This window comes from Pomacea canaliculata, linkage group LG12 (assembly GCF_003073045.1).
Source record: "Pomacea canaliculata isolate SZHN2017 linkage group LG12, ASM307304v1, whole genome shotgun sequence".
Lineage (NCBI taxonomy): Eukaryota > Metazoa > Mollusca > Gastropoda > Architaenioglossa > Ampullariidae > Pomacea > Pomacea canaliculata.
This window is the reverse complement of record NC_037601.1, coordinates 11,643,688-11,660,562: the sequence shown is the minus strand read 5'-3', so window position 1 is coordinate 11,660,562 and position 16,875 is coordinate 11,643,688. Positions and strand designations below refer to the sequence as shown.

General features: G+C 41.0%; 1 protein-coding gene across 1 annotated transcript in view; it reads left to right on the top strand.

The window, feature by feature from the left end:
• The first annotated feature begins 1,065 nt into the window (after positions 1-1,065).
• LOC112577197 (iroquois-class homeodomain protein IRX-6-like) overlaps positions 1,066-16,875 on the top strand; it is a 32,242-nt gene continuing 16,432 nt past the window's right edge. The window contains exon 1 of the mRNA XM_025260202.1: positions 1,066-2,302. Within this exon, the coding sequence (XP_025115987.1) occupies positions 2,228-2,302 (75 nt within the window). The 5' untranslated portion in view covers positions 1,066-2,227. The remainder of the gene's footprint in view (positions 2,303-16,875) is intronic.

The following is a 16,875-nucleotide window of genomic DNA, read 5'->3' as shown; positions in this document are numbered from 1 at the left end:
AACACACTGCAGACTACAAACACGACACTACTACTCGTATTACTGTGCGCGTGCACTTATCACGAGGGAGCATCCGTCTCACATTTCTGTCTACTTGTGTACGTGTGTGTGTGTGTGGTGTTCGCCACTTTATGGGTGTGTTTGTGGGAGGGCATGAGGTGCGCCCAGGCCTCACCTGTATTTTGACATCAGCAAGCCACTGACAGGTGATCTTAAAACAAATCCACGACAAACTATTCCCACTATTTGCTGCCGTAGCTATTATCCCCATGCTGTCTGTGGTACACATCTCCCAGATATGAGAATCGTCCGACAAACAGCATTGTTTGAACCCACAATGCGATGATGTTGTCGCTGTTGTCCGTGCTGTCATCAGCCTGTGAGGGGGGAGTGTCACAATACCACTTACTGCAGTGAGCTAGAGTGGCTCAGTGTCACTACAGTCAGCCCTCACAAAGTATGAGCAACATTTCCTCAATATTTTATTACATCAGGAGATTTGTATACACATACACACCTTTCTGATGCAACGGTAATATCCTACAGAATCAGTAGGTACGATGTGAAAACAGCTCAGTATCAGAGAGGTAGGGTGGGTAGAAAATTGGACATATCCAGAAATATATTTAGTGTAGAAATAAAAAATTTTGTTATAGCATGGTGACAATATAAAAATACTGATAGGCAACATTACAATATGGTAATCGAGAAAGTTTGTGTGTTGGAGACACAGTTGAAATGACAGGTTGATCATTTCCGCACAACAAAAGTCAGGTGGAAGACACCTATTCCTGCAGGTGGTTCACAAAAGTTTATTTCACAAAAGCGACGTGTCTCTCCCCCTCTCCCCTCTCCCCCTATCACTCTTTATCATCAATCTACCCAATAGCACGCCTCACTAACTCATGCTTTACCCACCTAATTATCTTCCTCGCCTTTCGCTCGTCTCCGAGGAACACTCGGCGGGTAACCAGCGCACACTGTGGGCGTGGCTTCACGGCAAGGCAAAGTCTGCACCAATAGACGGCCGGGAGGGGCGGACCTTCGTGGCACTTTCAACCAATTAGCTGTGACAAAGTTCTTCGGTCTTCTTGTCGACAAGGAAGTAGCCGTCAACAGGAAAGACACGCTGTGCAGGGTGTGCAGCATACGCACCGATGTTTGTGATGATTATTGCAAGCTGTGTATGAGGAGGGCAAGGATAATAGCGATTGCGACGACAGTGTACCTGTCAGGTGAGAAAAAAAAAAAAAGGCTGCGATGAAGGTTGGACGAGTAGCACGAAGCGACACACACAAGAGCGTGAGAGCCTCGGTCAGCTGACTGGCCGTGACGACGTGAGCGCGCGTGCAAATGTCTTGTTGTCTTGGGACCCTTGTGATGAGCAGTTTGACTGACAGCCGCTGTACTGCTGACACCGACTGCCGTGCACTGGCCAGCAAGCATTGTACAGGTTGTTGAGGTAGCTGGTGTTGACAGCCAGGTGGGTCTGCTGTGACCTCGTTGAGGTGATACGCATTTCACGGAGTTGAGGCTCCAGCCTGGCGGTGGTGTCCCTACACAGGTGCTTATGTCATGGAACTTATGTTACACCTACAAGCACGCGGGTGCACGGGCCAGTGAGTGCGGATATGGACTAACATCCTCTCGTTTTTCAGTGTCACTATCGCGCCAGCACCCGTCCCACTTCAGTGAATAGGTCACGTGCGCCCGGGTCGCCCCCTAACGACTAGCTGCCTGTGTGGAACACACACATACACACACATGTATACACGCAGACAACAAATGCACAAACACGATCAGACGTGCGGCAGACCGCAAGAAAAGTTTGAGGCATGAAATAGATGAAAGCAGCCGACACAGTGTCTGCCACCGACACCAGACAAACCTTGCTCAGGTTCACAGAGGTTTCATCGACATTCGTCTGTCCACTCATCGATAACAAGACAAAGAAAGTTCACATGATAACCATCGCTAAGACCACAAACTGAAGCAGTCGATCCCGCAGACAATCAAAAGTCGATGAGTTTATTTGTTTACTTTTTTTAACAGTAATTCTTAGCAGCCAGTGAAATGTTGTGGACTCTGAGAGCTACCAGTGATGTTGTTGTTGTTGTAGTGGCCCACAAACAACGACTGTTTAGGGTCAGTCCTAGTTTGTAGCTGGTGCCACAGAATCGTCTGTGACTGATATCAGGACGGGGACAGCAAGGAGTCACCGAGGACAATGTTCAGAACCACCTTCGATGTGCAGTTCTCGCTGTCGGAGGCCTCCGCCAACTGCAAAGCAGCGACTCAGCAGGTGAGTGACTCGTGAGCGCGTGCGTGTGTCTGCCTTCACGTGCATGTCATCACACAGGACACACCTGACCCTGCGGTCACACTGTTGACTCCTCTTTGGTCTCAGCCAGTTGGCTGCTGACATTTTAAAGCTTTTTTCCAGTCAGTAAAAATACTTTAATATTTATCAACACTTTTTTTGACAGACCCCACGATCTAGACGTGGTGTCGGGTAGAAATGTCTTGGAATCAATTCAATTGTAAGAATGTTGTAATAAGGTATATTCCCTGTATTCCCCTAAAATTCTTGTTTGTCTGAGTGTAATCATTCCAACTCCTGAGTGCAATTATTTTCAACTCACCCTCGAATGCATTTCATACTTTCTAATCATTCTTATTTCCTCAGGCAGATGACTAATTTTTGTAAGCTTCAAAAAAATTGTTCACAAAGCCAAATGATTACTAAACTATGTACACTCTAAACGTTTAAAATAAGTAAAACTAACGAGCCACCCCTTTAAAAAAGCACTTGATGGGGAGCAGTGTACATGGAGAGTTGAAGGTGGTATAATATCAAATTCTTAAAATTCTTTCAAGACTGAGATATTTGTATGTGTTATGGACTTTACCATTTTAATGTAGTTTTCTCTCTGTATACATATATACCTCTATTTTTAAATGTATCTACTCAAGACATGTGTGTATGATAGTTACTCTGTTGATGTCATGTTTACAGGAACAATCAAAAATATTAAATAGAGTAATAATAAGTAATAGTAAATACCTTACATCGTAACACGAAATTCATCATGATCCAGTCATCATTCAGAATATACCTGATGGCAACTCACCTCTTGACCCGAGTGTTTGTATACAGTCCACCACTACAAGCCGATCACGAGGCCATGGAACAAGAAGAAAAATAACAAATGCAGACATGAGCTCTCGAACATGCCACAGAGCAAATGATGAGGGTGGGTTGTTGTTTCTGTGCGACAGGTAGCGGAGGTCGGTAGGCAGCTTGGGGTTTGACTGGCATTCGGGAGACAAATGTATGAAAATGTATGAAGCTCGCCTTTCATCCAAGTTTGTTTGTTTGTTTTCCTGCTTCGCGCTTACACAACTCGTGTTTCCAAATCTCATTGCTTGGAAAACAGATTTTGTGGCATCAGTTTACACTTTTTATTAACTATACCTTAAGTGTGTTGCTAATTACCTTTTCTGAATATACTATTTATAAATATTTGTATCACATTATTTATTATTTGTAGTATGTATACATTACTATAAGTAACACTAGCAGTCACCTGCTCTGAATAAGCCACTGTGTGCATCATGTGCACCATTGTCAAACCAGTTTTTCACCAGCCTTGACGACAGGTATACAAATATAAATGATAAGATTGTTTATTAATGTGTCACCATCTACGGGGTATTAAGATATTAAAAATATGTACAGACATATTCACACACATTCCTATCTAGCTGTATATACAATATCTCTCCCTCACACACTCACTCAATGGTCAGCTTATAGCAGCTTTTTTCTGTATCCTTCACTCATTCTCTCCTTCCTCCAGCCTGTTCATGTATTTGCTGCCGTAGCTATTATCTCCATACTGTCTATGTACACATCTCCCAGATATGAGAATCGCAAGACAAACAGCATTCTTTGAATATATGCAATCAAATAAATCAAAGCACATAAACACATGTAAACAAAGGGTATATTTTTGTCATGTGATGTTTCTGCCTCTTTCTTTCTTCCTAAATCAAAGATGCATACACATACTGTCTTATCCTCATATGTATAATATCTCTCTTGTGTATATATATATATTCTATTAATTCTTGTAGGTCACCATCCTCAGTAATAACAAGAGAAACACATAAAAGACATAGGACCCTAAATATTACTGAAGATGTGCGGCTTGCCAATAGCCCTGGAAGGAAAGAAACAAAGAAACAATCAAAATAAAAACAAGTTAGCCTGGCTACAGTGCAGTCAGCCTGCAAAGATATACAGAAATATGTGGCTACATAAACATTCATTTCCCGTTACTTGTTTGGATTTTGCATCGGTGCAGGTATTCATCTGCAGTCCTGGGGAGATGTGTTTATTTTGCCTTTTGTGCCACTAATTCATGAACACTTATACACTTATATTCGGTTCCAAATTTGCCAATCCTTGTGTCCATAGCAGTTATTGATATTATTATGTATTATTATTTTTATTAAGCTTTTTTTTATCTCGATGGTGGAGAGCGGCGTTATAGAAATCGCATGATTATTATTATTAAGCTGTGTAAAATGTAGTCAGCCCATAAACAATGATAATTTCACACAGGGAAGTCAGCTTGTATATCATATACATGTAGTCAGGTGCATACAATGAGTTTACCACTGCCATCAGGGTACGTCTGTGGCTTGTAGAAGAGGTTCCCATCACACTGACATAGCACCAGACAGGAAAGATGTATATATATTAGTCAAGGTGTAGAGAGAACAGGCAAGGTGTAGAGAGAACAGGCAAGGTGTAGAGAGAACAGGCAAGGTGTAGAGAGAACATGCAAGGTGTAGAGAGAACAGGCAAGGTGTAGAGAGAACAAGCAAGGTGTAGAGAGAACAAGAAAGGTGCGTAGCACACAAGATTACGTACAAATCTCGATCAATGAATCTTATCAATACATTATCTCAATATAGACATTGACAAATTATTATGCGGAGTCCATTTTCGTGTTCTAAAAGGAAGGCTCACAAAAATAACTAATGACCATCACGTAGTCATAGACATATAAAGTGACATCTCATTACTCACCCACCCACCGTGCACTGGTGATTTTGCTACAGCCGGCTGTGTGTATGTACTATTGGGAGGCTGTGGGCCGATCACTTTACCTGACAAATGGGGGACCTTGCTTAGCAGGCTGCGATCTTTCATTGACACATTACCCAAGCAGGCAAGGAGCGAGAAATGTAGCAGACCGTCCATGAAGCCTCAGACGTTTGGTCTCGACACCAGTCACGTGCCACTCGCCAAGCTTACATACAATACAACTTCTCTGTTCTTTCTTACAGAAGTAGTCGAAATTTCCGTGAAAGAACCTAGAATTAAAGTGGATGCCGAGGAACCCAATCCCACCAGGCTGCTCAAAGCTTTGTTCATGTGTGGGGAAAGCGATTTGGTCCTGTCGGCAAGTGAGGGGGGAACATTTGTGCGATTCTGGGGGGAGCTTACTGTGAGATCTGTGCCAGTGCCTGGTGTCTATGCCTGGTGCCAATTGTTTTCTCGCCAGATGGCCGTCTACACTGTCCTACCTGAGCATCTACAACAGGGAGGTAGGCAGGGGGGAGGCAGAGATAGGAGACCCTTACTATAATGGAGTACAATATCACTGTTGTATTTTTTACAACTCGAAATTTGTTTGTTTCTTTCTTTGATTTTGTTTGTTTGTTTTATGACGTGCAATTTTGAATATTCTTCATTTCTTAAAGTGAAGTATTTGTCAGTTTTTGTTTGTTTCTTTATTTTATTTCTTGTACTTTTACTTAGGTGTGTGTTTGTACTACATTGTATGAACCGTCCGTTCCTGATTTATTTATTTGTTAATTTAAAAGTATTTCTTGGTCCTTCTTCAAAAATTGTTTTATTCATTTTAATTTTTTTATTGCCTAATTTGTATACTTTTAAGAGTTTATAGTGTCTTCTATTTTAAGAATCCTGCGCGCGACTATATTCTCTGTCACTCAGCAGTGGTAAGAATTATGTAGTACATCGCTAATGTACAGTGAGTTCACTGGCTACTTGTTTGGTGTTCTGAAGGGGATTTTGCAACTGAGATGTTGACTGCAAAAAAAAAAAAAAAAAAAAAGAAGAGAAAGAGAGAGAATTGACAGTGTAATTTGTCCTGCAGACAACGTATATTTCTGAGCATATATGTAGATATAAATACATAGGCATCAATCCATCTCTTGCACCCTTTTACAATCTCTCTCTCTATATATATATAGTGGATCAACATTGTATGTAATGAAAATGGTTTATCATCAATTATCTTGTAAGCGTATGGGGTTCTAAGGTTTTTGAAGTGGAATGAGTGAAAATAAAATTCTTAACACGAGTCTAATATTTTTAAGAGATTGAAAAAATATTGCAAGTCTTGGCTGTTAAAGTGATGCTGTCAATGCTTGTTAGTGCGTATCTGTGTGTGTATTAATAATACTGTCATCTCACTCACAATACAATAGACAATTTGATTTGCGAAAAGACAGGGAATTCGGTTTGGAACACTTTTTTGTTTCATTTTTAATACTGAGAAAATAACATTGAACTTGACAAGTAGCAAAGGATGGCTGCGCTACTGTGTTTTATTTTACACTGTTGATTCATTTAAGTTCTGTTCACAATGTTTAATTCTACACTGTTATTTATTACCATGTGCCACTTGACTGAAGACTGAGATTGAAAGTAGGCGACAAATTGATATAATACATGGATTCCTTGTTTGTTGTTTTTCATGTAACAGTAGGCGTTACACAGGAAGCCGTCATCATTATGTTAATTATTGTGTTTTAAGATGTCCTCCTTTCCACCTGCTTCTTACTATCCCTTCTCCTCTGTGTATACTACTTCCCATCTCTCTTTTTTGCGCTCTTCTTATCATTATTTTTCTTAATGTGGTAATATTTAATGTAATAGAAGTAATGAAAGATTTTGCAGATTAAAAAAAAAAAAACATTTACTTTGCTGTACATTACTCAGGTCAGAAAAATAACCCACCCTCGTCAGAAAGGTCTTCACAGGGGTTGTCACTAAGTAATGATCTTGTTTCTACACTTACAGACCAAAACCATTTTCGTTCCTTTGCTTTGAAGTTACCAAGTGTTAAAGGCGCACTCAAGTGTAAAATTATTTTCAGTTGGCTAACCTCAGTTCATCATTGGATACTGATTACCGAATATTTCTGATCCCTATGCAAGCTCTAAGAATTTCAATACCTGAAGTCTCACGTGTATTTTGGAAACATCGTAACATCATTTCCCTTGTTATGAGATTATCTGATTAACATACATTGCTTCAGCACCTCCTTAGAAATGTTTTTTGTTTGTTTGTTTGTTTTTGTTTGTTTTGTTTTCGTTTTTATTTGTTTGTTTGTTTGTTTTTTGTTTGTTTGTTTTTTTTTTGTTTTTTTTTGCTGTTTGTTTGTTTTCTTATCATTCGCTTCTGCCATCGAAAGTTAAAATTTATGTGAGCTGTGCTTTTATCCACGATTTTATTATTTCAAAATCCAATTTTATGTTTTATGAACAACTTTGAGCTTAATAACCTTATTTACTCAGGTTAGCTTTCTCCTGAATGAGACATGACATGGCACTAAATGATGGCTATATTGCATGAAATTATCATGGGCATAGTTTTGAAAAAAAGCGATATCCATAAGTATCATGTGGAGCACACAAAGGCCCATGTCGCCTGGCACCGCTGTTTGGTTTGTAAATAGAAAAGTGAAATGTTAGAGTTTGGGCACCACAAGGCAGCTCGACCACATCAAGCAGCAGGACAGCTTCTGGAACACAAGAGGTTGCGAGGTAACATTAGTGTGATCAGGATGACTGACCAAACACAGCATCAGTGTCCCAGGAAATCCCACAAGAATGCACTTCTCCACTAAAAACTATACTGCTAGTTCATAGAACTAAATACAACAGATAAATATGATCAGGAATCTTCCAGCAAATTCTTTCCAAGACTCGTCTTCGAGCCGCACGCATTGATTATCATGTGACAGTCGCTACTAAGATACTTTCTGTCAACAAAGTGCAATGACTTGGCACCTGGCAGCTCTCAGCTGCATGCTGGGTAGATGGGGTGGGGTAGGGTGGAGGGGTAGTATAATGTGCTTCATACCGGGTGCTCACCAAAGCTACTGCGCACTACATGCAGTCTACGCAGTGTCACCCGCGCGATAAGCTGGTGACCCCCGCGACCCCGTGTTTGCCATCACAGCGAGCACTGTTGACAAAGGCTGTGCAGGTGGACGAAAGGACAGCTGCTGATGACCACAGATGCTTGTAAACTGATAATGTTATTATTAGAGCCTTGGACTGCTTCTGAGGACAAAAGGACGCATTGGAAAAGCCAGGCGGTCCTGTCTGGTTGTGTTTAACTGGTACTTGTAGTTTGTGGTGAGGGCTGACGGTTTGCTTGCCTGAGATAGTTTAGGAGACACACTGCCAAGTCCCTTCAACCTCAACAGTTCATATAATTTCATCCACCTCCATCCCCGCCCTTCCACTTCCTCTTGTTAAAGTTTCCTGCTTGGCAGTGCGACTGATGGCGGCTGATATGGCGACGATAAGAACTGGAGGACCGTGGACAGGGCCTTTGTTTTCCAGCCGCCAGGCCGAGCCCTGGTCTTCGTTGACGATGTGGTCAGTGGTGTATAAACGTTTGGGTACAATTTTCTGCAATAAAAGTGTCAGATGGTAACTGACCTCCAGACTAGACGATCTGGCAGCACAGTGTCACACGAACACTGAAGATTGTAAGGCCCGAGGTCGGAATCTTATCTCGAGACAAATCTCCTGGTCACAGGTCACAGGGTTCGCATTGGAGACTTTTCTTCGTGTACTCCCATTTCTTCCACCTTTTTCCTCCTTCCCCGCTCCCCGCTGTGCGAAATCACACCTTGGTCGTTTAGAAGTATTTTTGCTACAAGCAACAACAACAGCAGCAACAACAACAACAACAAACGCAAAAGAAGCTGGCGGTGAAGCATGCGGTGTGTTTGTAACGATTTCTGTGAGGGGTGGGCACCAATGTACACATCTTTATGTTTATATCCCGATGTCTGACGGGACGTCTTCCTAAGGGACGCAACCAGTGACCTTTACAACACCTCGTGTGAGCGAGATTTGTGACATTGATTGCCTCCGCGCAGTTCTATTCCGGAATATAAATGCCTGTCTGTCTTGTGATTTATATGACATTGTAGTTTGGGGAGCTGTACAATGTAGTTGTACAATGATGTACAGCAACACAGCACAGTAGCTGAACAGAAGGTTGCATAGAAACAGTTTGGACACCCGTTCACACTCGCAGTTTGATTAGTAGAAATATTGATGAACACGTTTTGGCTAATTTTCAAAGTAATATATTAGATAAATAAAAATGAAAGTGAACAAAGAAGGCTCGTTTTGAAGAAAGTAAAGCTGTTGCCCTCGGTTAACTTGACCCCACATAGTGCACATGTTATGTCCAAACGGACAGTTTACACAGAGGCCAGTCTAAGTACCTTTAATCTGAATGTTAAAAGTATGTAATTTCATGGCTTACATATATGTTAGTATATTTTTGAGTTGGATAACAGATCATTGATGTGAAGAACACCCAACTGTATTTGTTACACAGTTGAACTTTTTTCTTCTATATATAATTACACCGTGATATTACAACATATGCCATACAATAATAGAACATGCAGATAAAGCCTGAACTGTGATTTGCAAGGAACGCACTTCATGACCTGCAGTAATACCCAAAGTATTTTTCTCATTCGGTTCATTTGTAATCTGTGTTTTCGGCGTTGTTTACAGTTCCTCTCCTGTCCACACACACTACAGAAAAAACTGACATTAAGTTAAAATAATGTTGTTCACAGTACGTATTATCATTCTCAGGAGCACAAATTATCGATGTAAAATAAACTAATTATCGCCGTTATCAAAAGAGCAAATTATCCTTATTATAAAATCATTTATGTAAAGCACGAATTATTGCCATGATCAAAGAGCAAATTATAGTAATTATTATAATTATCATCGTTTTAAAATTCAGTATTTATCTGCATTATTAAAATTGCTTTTTAATATACAAATATGCAAAAGGGTTAGAATTTTCGTCAATATAAATAAGAATATTTATCATAATTATTTTAAAAATATTGTAATGAATGTAGCTAAGTAATGTCAATTTTCAATTTGGAAAATAATGTGCAAAGACGCCCTCAGAAATTTCTTGCTGTGTGGCAGTCAGTGGAAACAGGATTTGGATAAGATACTTGAAATTAAAAGAAGGAATAAGACGACAAAAAGGCGAGAAGACAAGATTATGTATCAAAGCTAAGTGTGTTGGTGCATGTTTGCTGTTGCTAACTCATCTGCTTGATGATAAATAAAAATGTTTTATCAAATCAGCTTTGGGCGGTCTTGTAGGCTGTGTCTTTGCAGCAACCACTGTCACCTCTGCTTCACAAGCAAGCACGCGCACGCGCAGGGTGTCACAGCGTGGCGAGCACCAGAGTGACGTAGTTATGCACTCCTCATGCCCTCGTCTTCCTGCTGGACAGACACATCGCGAGACACCGAATTGTGTCGACTGAAAACGAGACAGGACTGACCGCACTTGAACACTTGTCACGACAGCTTCGGCGTCGAGATTAAAGTTACTTTAGTGTTTATTGTTTGTTGTTTATATTAACATGACAATGTACACCACTCTATTTTATTACAAGAAAAGATGTTAAAGTTTTACAAATAGTTGTATGTAATCGTTGAATGCAGTTCTCTAAATGGAACGAGATTATCTATTGAATGTTTGGCCATGTTTGGTACTTGTATACGTCCGTGAGCTCTCATACCCACATTCTTTCATTTTTTTATCTTTCTCTCTCTCTCTTTCTCACTCACATACACAAATTATAAATGTTATTCTAATGCCGTTCAATCTTATAAGTTGAAAAAGTGGGAGGTGGAAATACTGCAAATCATTAAACTTTCATACAATAAAAGCGTAGGAATATTCAATTGTGCAATTACAGAGAAGTTTACATTTAAAAAAAAAAATGGTGTGCACGCGTATGACGAAAAACCAAATAAAGAATAGGATATGATAGAACTCACAGCAATAACAAGTGGGTGATATTTTGTCTCGGAGTTGCTTGAATAAATGATTAATAATAAACAGAGTTTCAAACTAAATAATATTGTGAACAATAAGCATTGACTGTATGTATATAGCCAAAAAAATGGAGCTAGGCAACCGAGGCTGAAGTGGGAGGAGTGAAAATGAACACAGAAAGACTGAAAAGGAGAAAGGAAGTGTGTACCTGAATGGCCTCAGTCACTGCTAGTAATTAAGACTTGCTGGCTGTCACACACTTCACCAAAGCATGTCTCAGGGAGAGAAGTGATCAAACCGTGTAGGTTGTCTCCCGTGTGGACCCCCAACAAAGGGGAGTGGGGTCAGTGACAGTCCGCACCGTTACAACTACTGACTCTAACTCACTCGCGGGAATCGACCTGTGTCCTCCTCCCTCCAAAAAACATCCCTCGTTCACCCATACAGGCACAGACACGGAGCCAAACGAGCAAAATAATTGGTAACAGTCTTTGTTGGTTTTCTTTCCACAAAACTTTGGCAGCTCCTTTCGCAAAGATCAAACGAATGGATGCATTCATTGGCGTCTACATCAGTGGTTAGGAGCCATTAAGCGTCCTCCAGTCGGCAGCAACCTAAAAAAAAAAAAAAAAAAAAAAGAAAAAATGGAAGGAAGAAAGAAAAGAGAGAATAAAGTAAAGAGCGCTGCAGCCGCGACATTAGCACCTGGGCCGCAGCCCGAGCTTAGCACCTGAGGTGCAGGCAGTCGATTGACAGTGCACAGATCGTTTTATGGCTTTCTCCTACAGCCACTTCGCGCCTGACACGCCGCCGACTGTCATCAATTTTGCAAACGAGGTCGTAAAAAGAAAAGGGCAACATTCATGGAGAAAAATTATCATCCGAGTGTCTACATCCATACTACTCTTGCTGGTGCTTGGGTGTCTGGCTTTGTTTTAGTTAGGTACCCGGGGTCTCTCTAGCAGGCTTCAACAGTTGCCATATGCTTTGTAATAGTTTACTTCGCTTAGCTAGGGTATCAGAGAGAGAGGGAGAGCAAATGTTTGCCCGGATAAAATCGAAGAAACGCATTTATTAACCACTTGGACGGAAGGGCCCATCACGACTAATATCGATGAAATTTTACGAGAAGACAACTACTCCCCTTTCATGGCGACCTCAGAAATAAATTCTTCTACCATTCAAACCCACTGATGTCGGGTTGCAATAAACTTCATTCTACAATAAATTTTATTTCTTCGTTTCTTCTTTCCTTTTTGTCTTGTGTAAGAGATTGATAAACCCTTCTCTGTTCATCTCGCTCAGTTCACACACACACAGCGCTCGCGCACTCTCTCTCTCTCCCTCCCGTATCTCACACACTGTTTTCTTTCTTCTCTACATCTAAAGCCACTGCTCAATATTAACAGCAACATCTAGTGGATTAAGAGCTTAAAAGGTTTTTCCTCTCGCAGCTTGTAGGAATTCTCCAGTAACAGTCAGCTCTCGCCGCCCGGTGATTGATTTTGACCTTTGCCCCGCGCGCCTGGCGGGGCCATAGATACAGCCAATACCTTGGCCGTCACACTGCATCCAAGGTGTTATCTGCAAACCGCGGGGCAAGGACAGGCGCACAGCGCAGGTGCAAAAACAAGTCCCCGGTGCAGACTTATCGAACGTCGAGGGTCGGATCACTCACTTCTGCGCGCGGGCACGACCGATCAATCAAGCCGCCAGGCCACGCCCACCGGCGCCTTCACACGGGCGAGCGTGAGTGCGCGTGCGCAGGGTGGCGCAGCCCCGGGTGGAGGGTTTGTCAGCGCGGCGTCAAGATATGATCAGAATGGGGTGGTGTGTGGCTAATTAACCATTAACACATGAGTAATATCGCGGCAAAGTGTGACAAGCACTGACAGCCGGGAGGCGCCGAGGAGGCAGGCAGCTTGTGACACTTCACGCGGCCTGTCATGGGGGGGAGATGGGAGGACTAATTGCCCTGGACACGGGTGTCAGCTGATGAACCGATAGTTGTGCTTGCAGTGATAACGATGGAGAGAGCGAGCGACTTGTCGAGTGATTAATGTATTCCGCCCGCTCTCTGTTTGCTGAATTTTACAGCGTTTGAGCGTTTTGTCCAGCTTCTCGCTCTGGTCTCGGAAACACACTCACACACTTTCACTCACACGCACGCGCTGATGGCGAGTGGAGGAGATGTAAGAAAACGAATGAGAAGCTGATTAATTTAGAACATGCACATACAATCGTTGGGAGTGTGCTTCTTCTACATTATGTAATCGATGCCATTACAATTAAGACAAGATTTTGGTCAGCAACGAGGAGAAGAAGAAGGGAGACAAGGAATTTTTTTTCCTCTCAGTAGAAAGCATGAAAAGGGTGAACTAAGAAAATGTCAGCGATAGATTGATGGTAGAGGGCTTTGGTAGAGAAATGGACAGTAAAGGAGGGACCATCGTCTCTCAGAGCCATTTCAAGCCTGTCAAAAACAGTGAATGATCCAGACATAGTGAGGAGTACACAAACGTAGACCTAAATTAAATAAAGTTAATTTACATTTTGTGTTTTTTAAATTTTTGTTATAGTCTTTAATAATTTTAGTAACAATCTTTCTCGCTTGCTTATAAAAGATGGCTAAACAATAATTGAAGCGAGTGGGCTGCTATTTTTGTTGCACATTCATTACTGGGCCCCTACTATCACTAATGTTTCCCTAAAGTTCATTAGTTGTGCCCCTAGTAAGTTATCCCTTAAGGGCCTTTACCAATTTATCATGCGTTTCGCTTATTTCATTCATTCGTTACTGAATGTGCCCCTACTTTTATATTTTTATTCTGTAAACATCAACATCCCCTCTTGCTCTATTGATATAAGAATATTCTGAAGGTTTGCCTCCCACAAACTGGACCTAACGCTTTCTCGTGTTTCAAACACTTTGCCTCTGTCTGGCGAACATTGTTTACCTTTTAATTCAAACTAGTCCTACACCCGTTTGTTCCTTGTCAATTAATTCTTTAAGCCTCAGTAATGGGAATTTAACTGTCGTGATATTTTAGCCTTTCATTCTCTTGTTTTCTTTTTTCTTGTTCTACTTCTTTTTTTTGTTTTGTTTTTTTTATGTTTGTAAAACCGTGTAAATATCAAAGGATGTTGTATTACGTCTGTGTAGATAATTAAATGTTTATTAGTGTGTCTATACTTAGATATCAAGTGCTTTGAATTCAGGAATTATAGCACGCGCTGTTTGAAAGTGCTGCTGGCTTTTATAAGGTAATGATATAAGATCTCGTTCGAAATTATTGGCTGGATTTTTTTTTATTTTCTTTAATGTGTCTAAGATGATCATTCAGGAAGCCTATAAAGATTGAGTCTGGATTCTCTCATCCAGTCAGCCATCGCCAAGCTGCTTTGAAGCAGTCCTTCTAAACATGTACAAATCAGAACGCCTCGGTTTTATAAGTTTTCTTCATCCCGAGCATGAGCTGGTACATTTTATTTATTCTTTTATTTGTCAGTGTTCACACACACACACATATATATGCGTATTCAGCTAAAGTAGATCCATCATCATCATCATCGTCGTCGTCGTCGTTGTTGGCGATATTCACTGGGTTTTAAAGTGCGTGTGTGTGAGAGAGAGAGACTTTATTGCTCGAGTGCGACAAGGCCCAGCACACACAATGTTCACAATGGACAGAAAATGAGCATGAGGATGAAAAAAAAAACAACAAAAAACCGCAGAAACACTGACACCCCGGTGGGTGGGCGAGCTGAATGGGGGTTTGGTAGGATAAGGATGGCCGAGAGACGAGACGAAGAAATCGGGAATGAAAGATGAAGAAATATTATCGGACAATAACGATTGATGCCTGGTTTATGGGCCTTTTTGTCCTCGTGGCCGAAGAGAGCTCCTCAACATCGTAAATGTTAACAGAAGAAACCTGAAACTGGGGCAAGCGAGTGCGGTCATGGCAACGACGGCGCTGTGAAGGGAGGGGATAATGGCGGGCACCGGGAACCTCACTCGTGTCAGGATCACAAATACACCATCACTCAAGTCATGCATGGTAATGCAACAGAGCTAGAACACACCATTCCTAGAAATCTGTATATATAATCCTAGTAGGCAGAAACGAAAGACTATCATGAATAACATTTATGACAAATTCCTCTGACGTCCCTCGTCCTTCCACAGACCAACTGTCAAGAAGAAACAAGTCTGTCACAAACATTAACCACTTTGACTGTACATAACTGTCAAGAAATATAGTGGTTTCTGATTGTTTTTACTTAAATTATTGTTAGCACTGGGCAACCTCAGGCTTAAATGGTTGAGAAATAATCGGCACAGATTTCTCAGCGCGGTTTGATTGGTTTATTTGTCTTTCCGGATGTAAAACAAAAGAAGTTGGCACGCGAAGTACGACAGATTGGGAGTGCACGCGCACTGAACCTATTTGGTTGCCATGACACGGATGGTTGGTTAGAAGGCCATTATTTTGTTGTCGGTGGGGTGTCGAAGGAGTCCACACTAAATGCCAAACGACGAAGATGATGACAATAAAGTCATGTTTAGTTTTATATGTTGTCATTTTATGGTTTGTTTTCCTACTCGTCAAGACTACAGCTCTGCGACCCGCACCCCCTGCACCGAAAGAAACACCGGGGTCTACAGGGCCCTGAAGGGTTAGGTGTAGGGTTGAGCAGTGGGGCCTGACCAAACACCAAGGGCAGCCCTCTAGGGGTTCGAATCCACAGATTGGTTTCTTGTGCAGTGTCCAGCTTCCCGTTGTAGTTTAGTGCAGGTGGAGTGTATTTCTCCAGCTTCTTTATTATTTATTTATTTTTTATTTATTTATTTATTTATTTTACAATTTAGGGCGTTGCAAGGTCTTTTTCAAATTGCAATTCAGTGCCTGCTGAACTCCAGTTTGTAATGTTTGTGAAGTGTCTGGCTTTTGTTTATAATTTAGTGCTCGCGAAGTGTGGAATTCTTCTTTGTCATTGAGTGCCTTATAAAGTGTAAAATTCCTTTTCATTTCATTTTATTTTATTCGCTTTAAACCCAGGAGTACATCACACAATAATTTCAAATGTACAACAGCTGGCGAAAATGTGACAAAAGACAGACATGAATGTATGACACTAATATATAATTATATAGATTACTTGAACAAAGATAACGGAATTAGGAATAAATTGGCTTAAATTGATAAGTATGGTGTTCCTTATCGTTGTTCTATTTAAAGTTGTAAAGTATGTAACTCCAGTTTGTTATTTGGTGCCTTCACAATGCAATGTCTTCCTCTAGTCTGCACTTAAATGTTTCTGCCATGTTTCTGAGTCTTACATATTTTTTTATTTATTTCTGCTGTTATTATTATCATCATCTTCATATTTTAATTTTTTTAAATTCGATAGAATGTCTATATAAAACCTGAAGAAAACAAAAAGAAAATCTGTTGCTGCTGCTGTTTCAAAAGTTGCCATTAATCACTTTAAGTCTTTCCATTAAGCAATTAAATGTTATTTCAGAAAGTTTCATCGTTAGAGTAAATCTCAATCCGAGAATTACCACGTCAAGAGGACGAAATGCTTGTGTTTGTTAACAAAAAGTTCAAAGGTTGTCTCATGTCTCAGGTAGGTATAAATGTGCAACCAGCCTACAGTTTCCGAGATTATTTCTGTAAAACACGATTAGC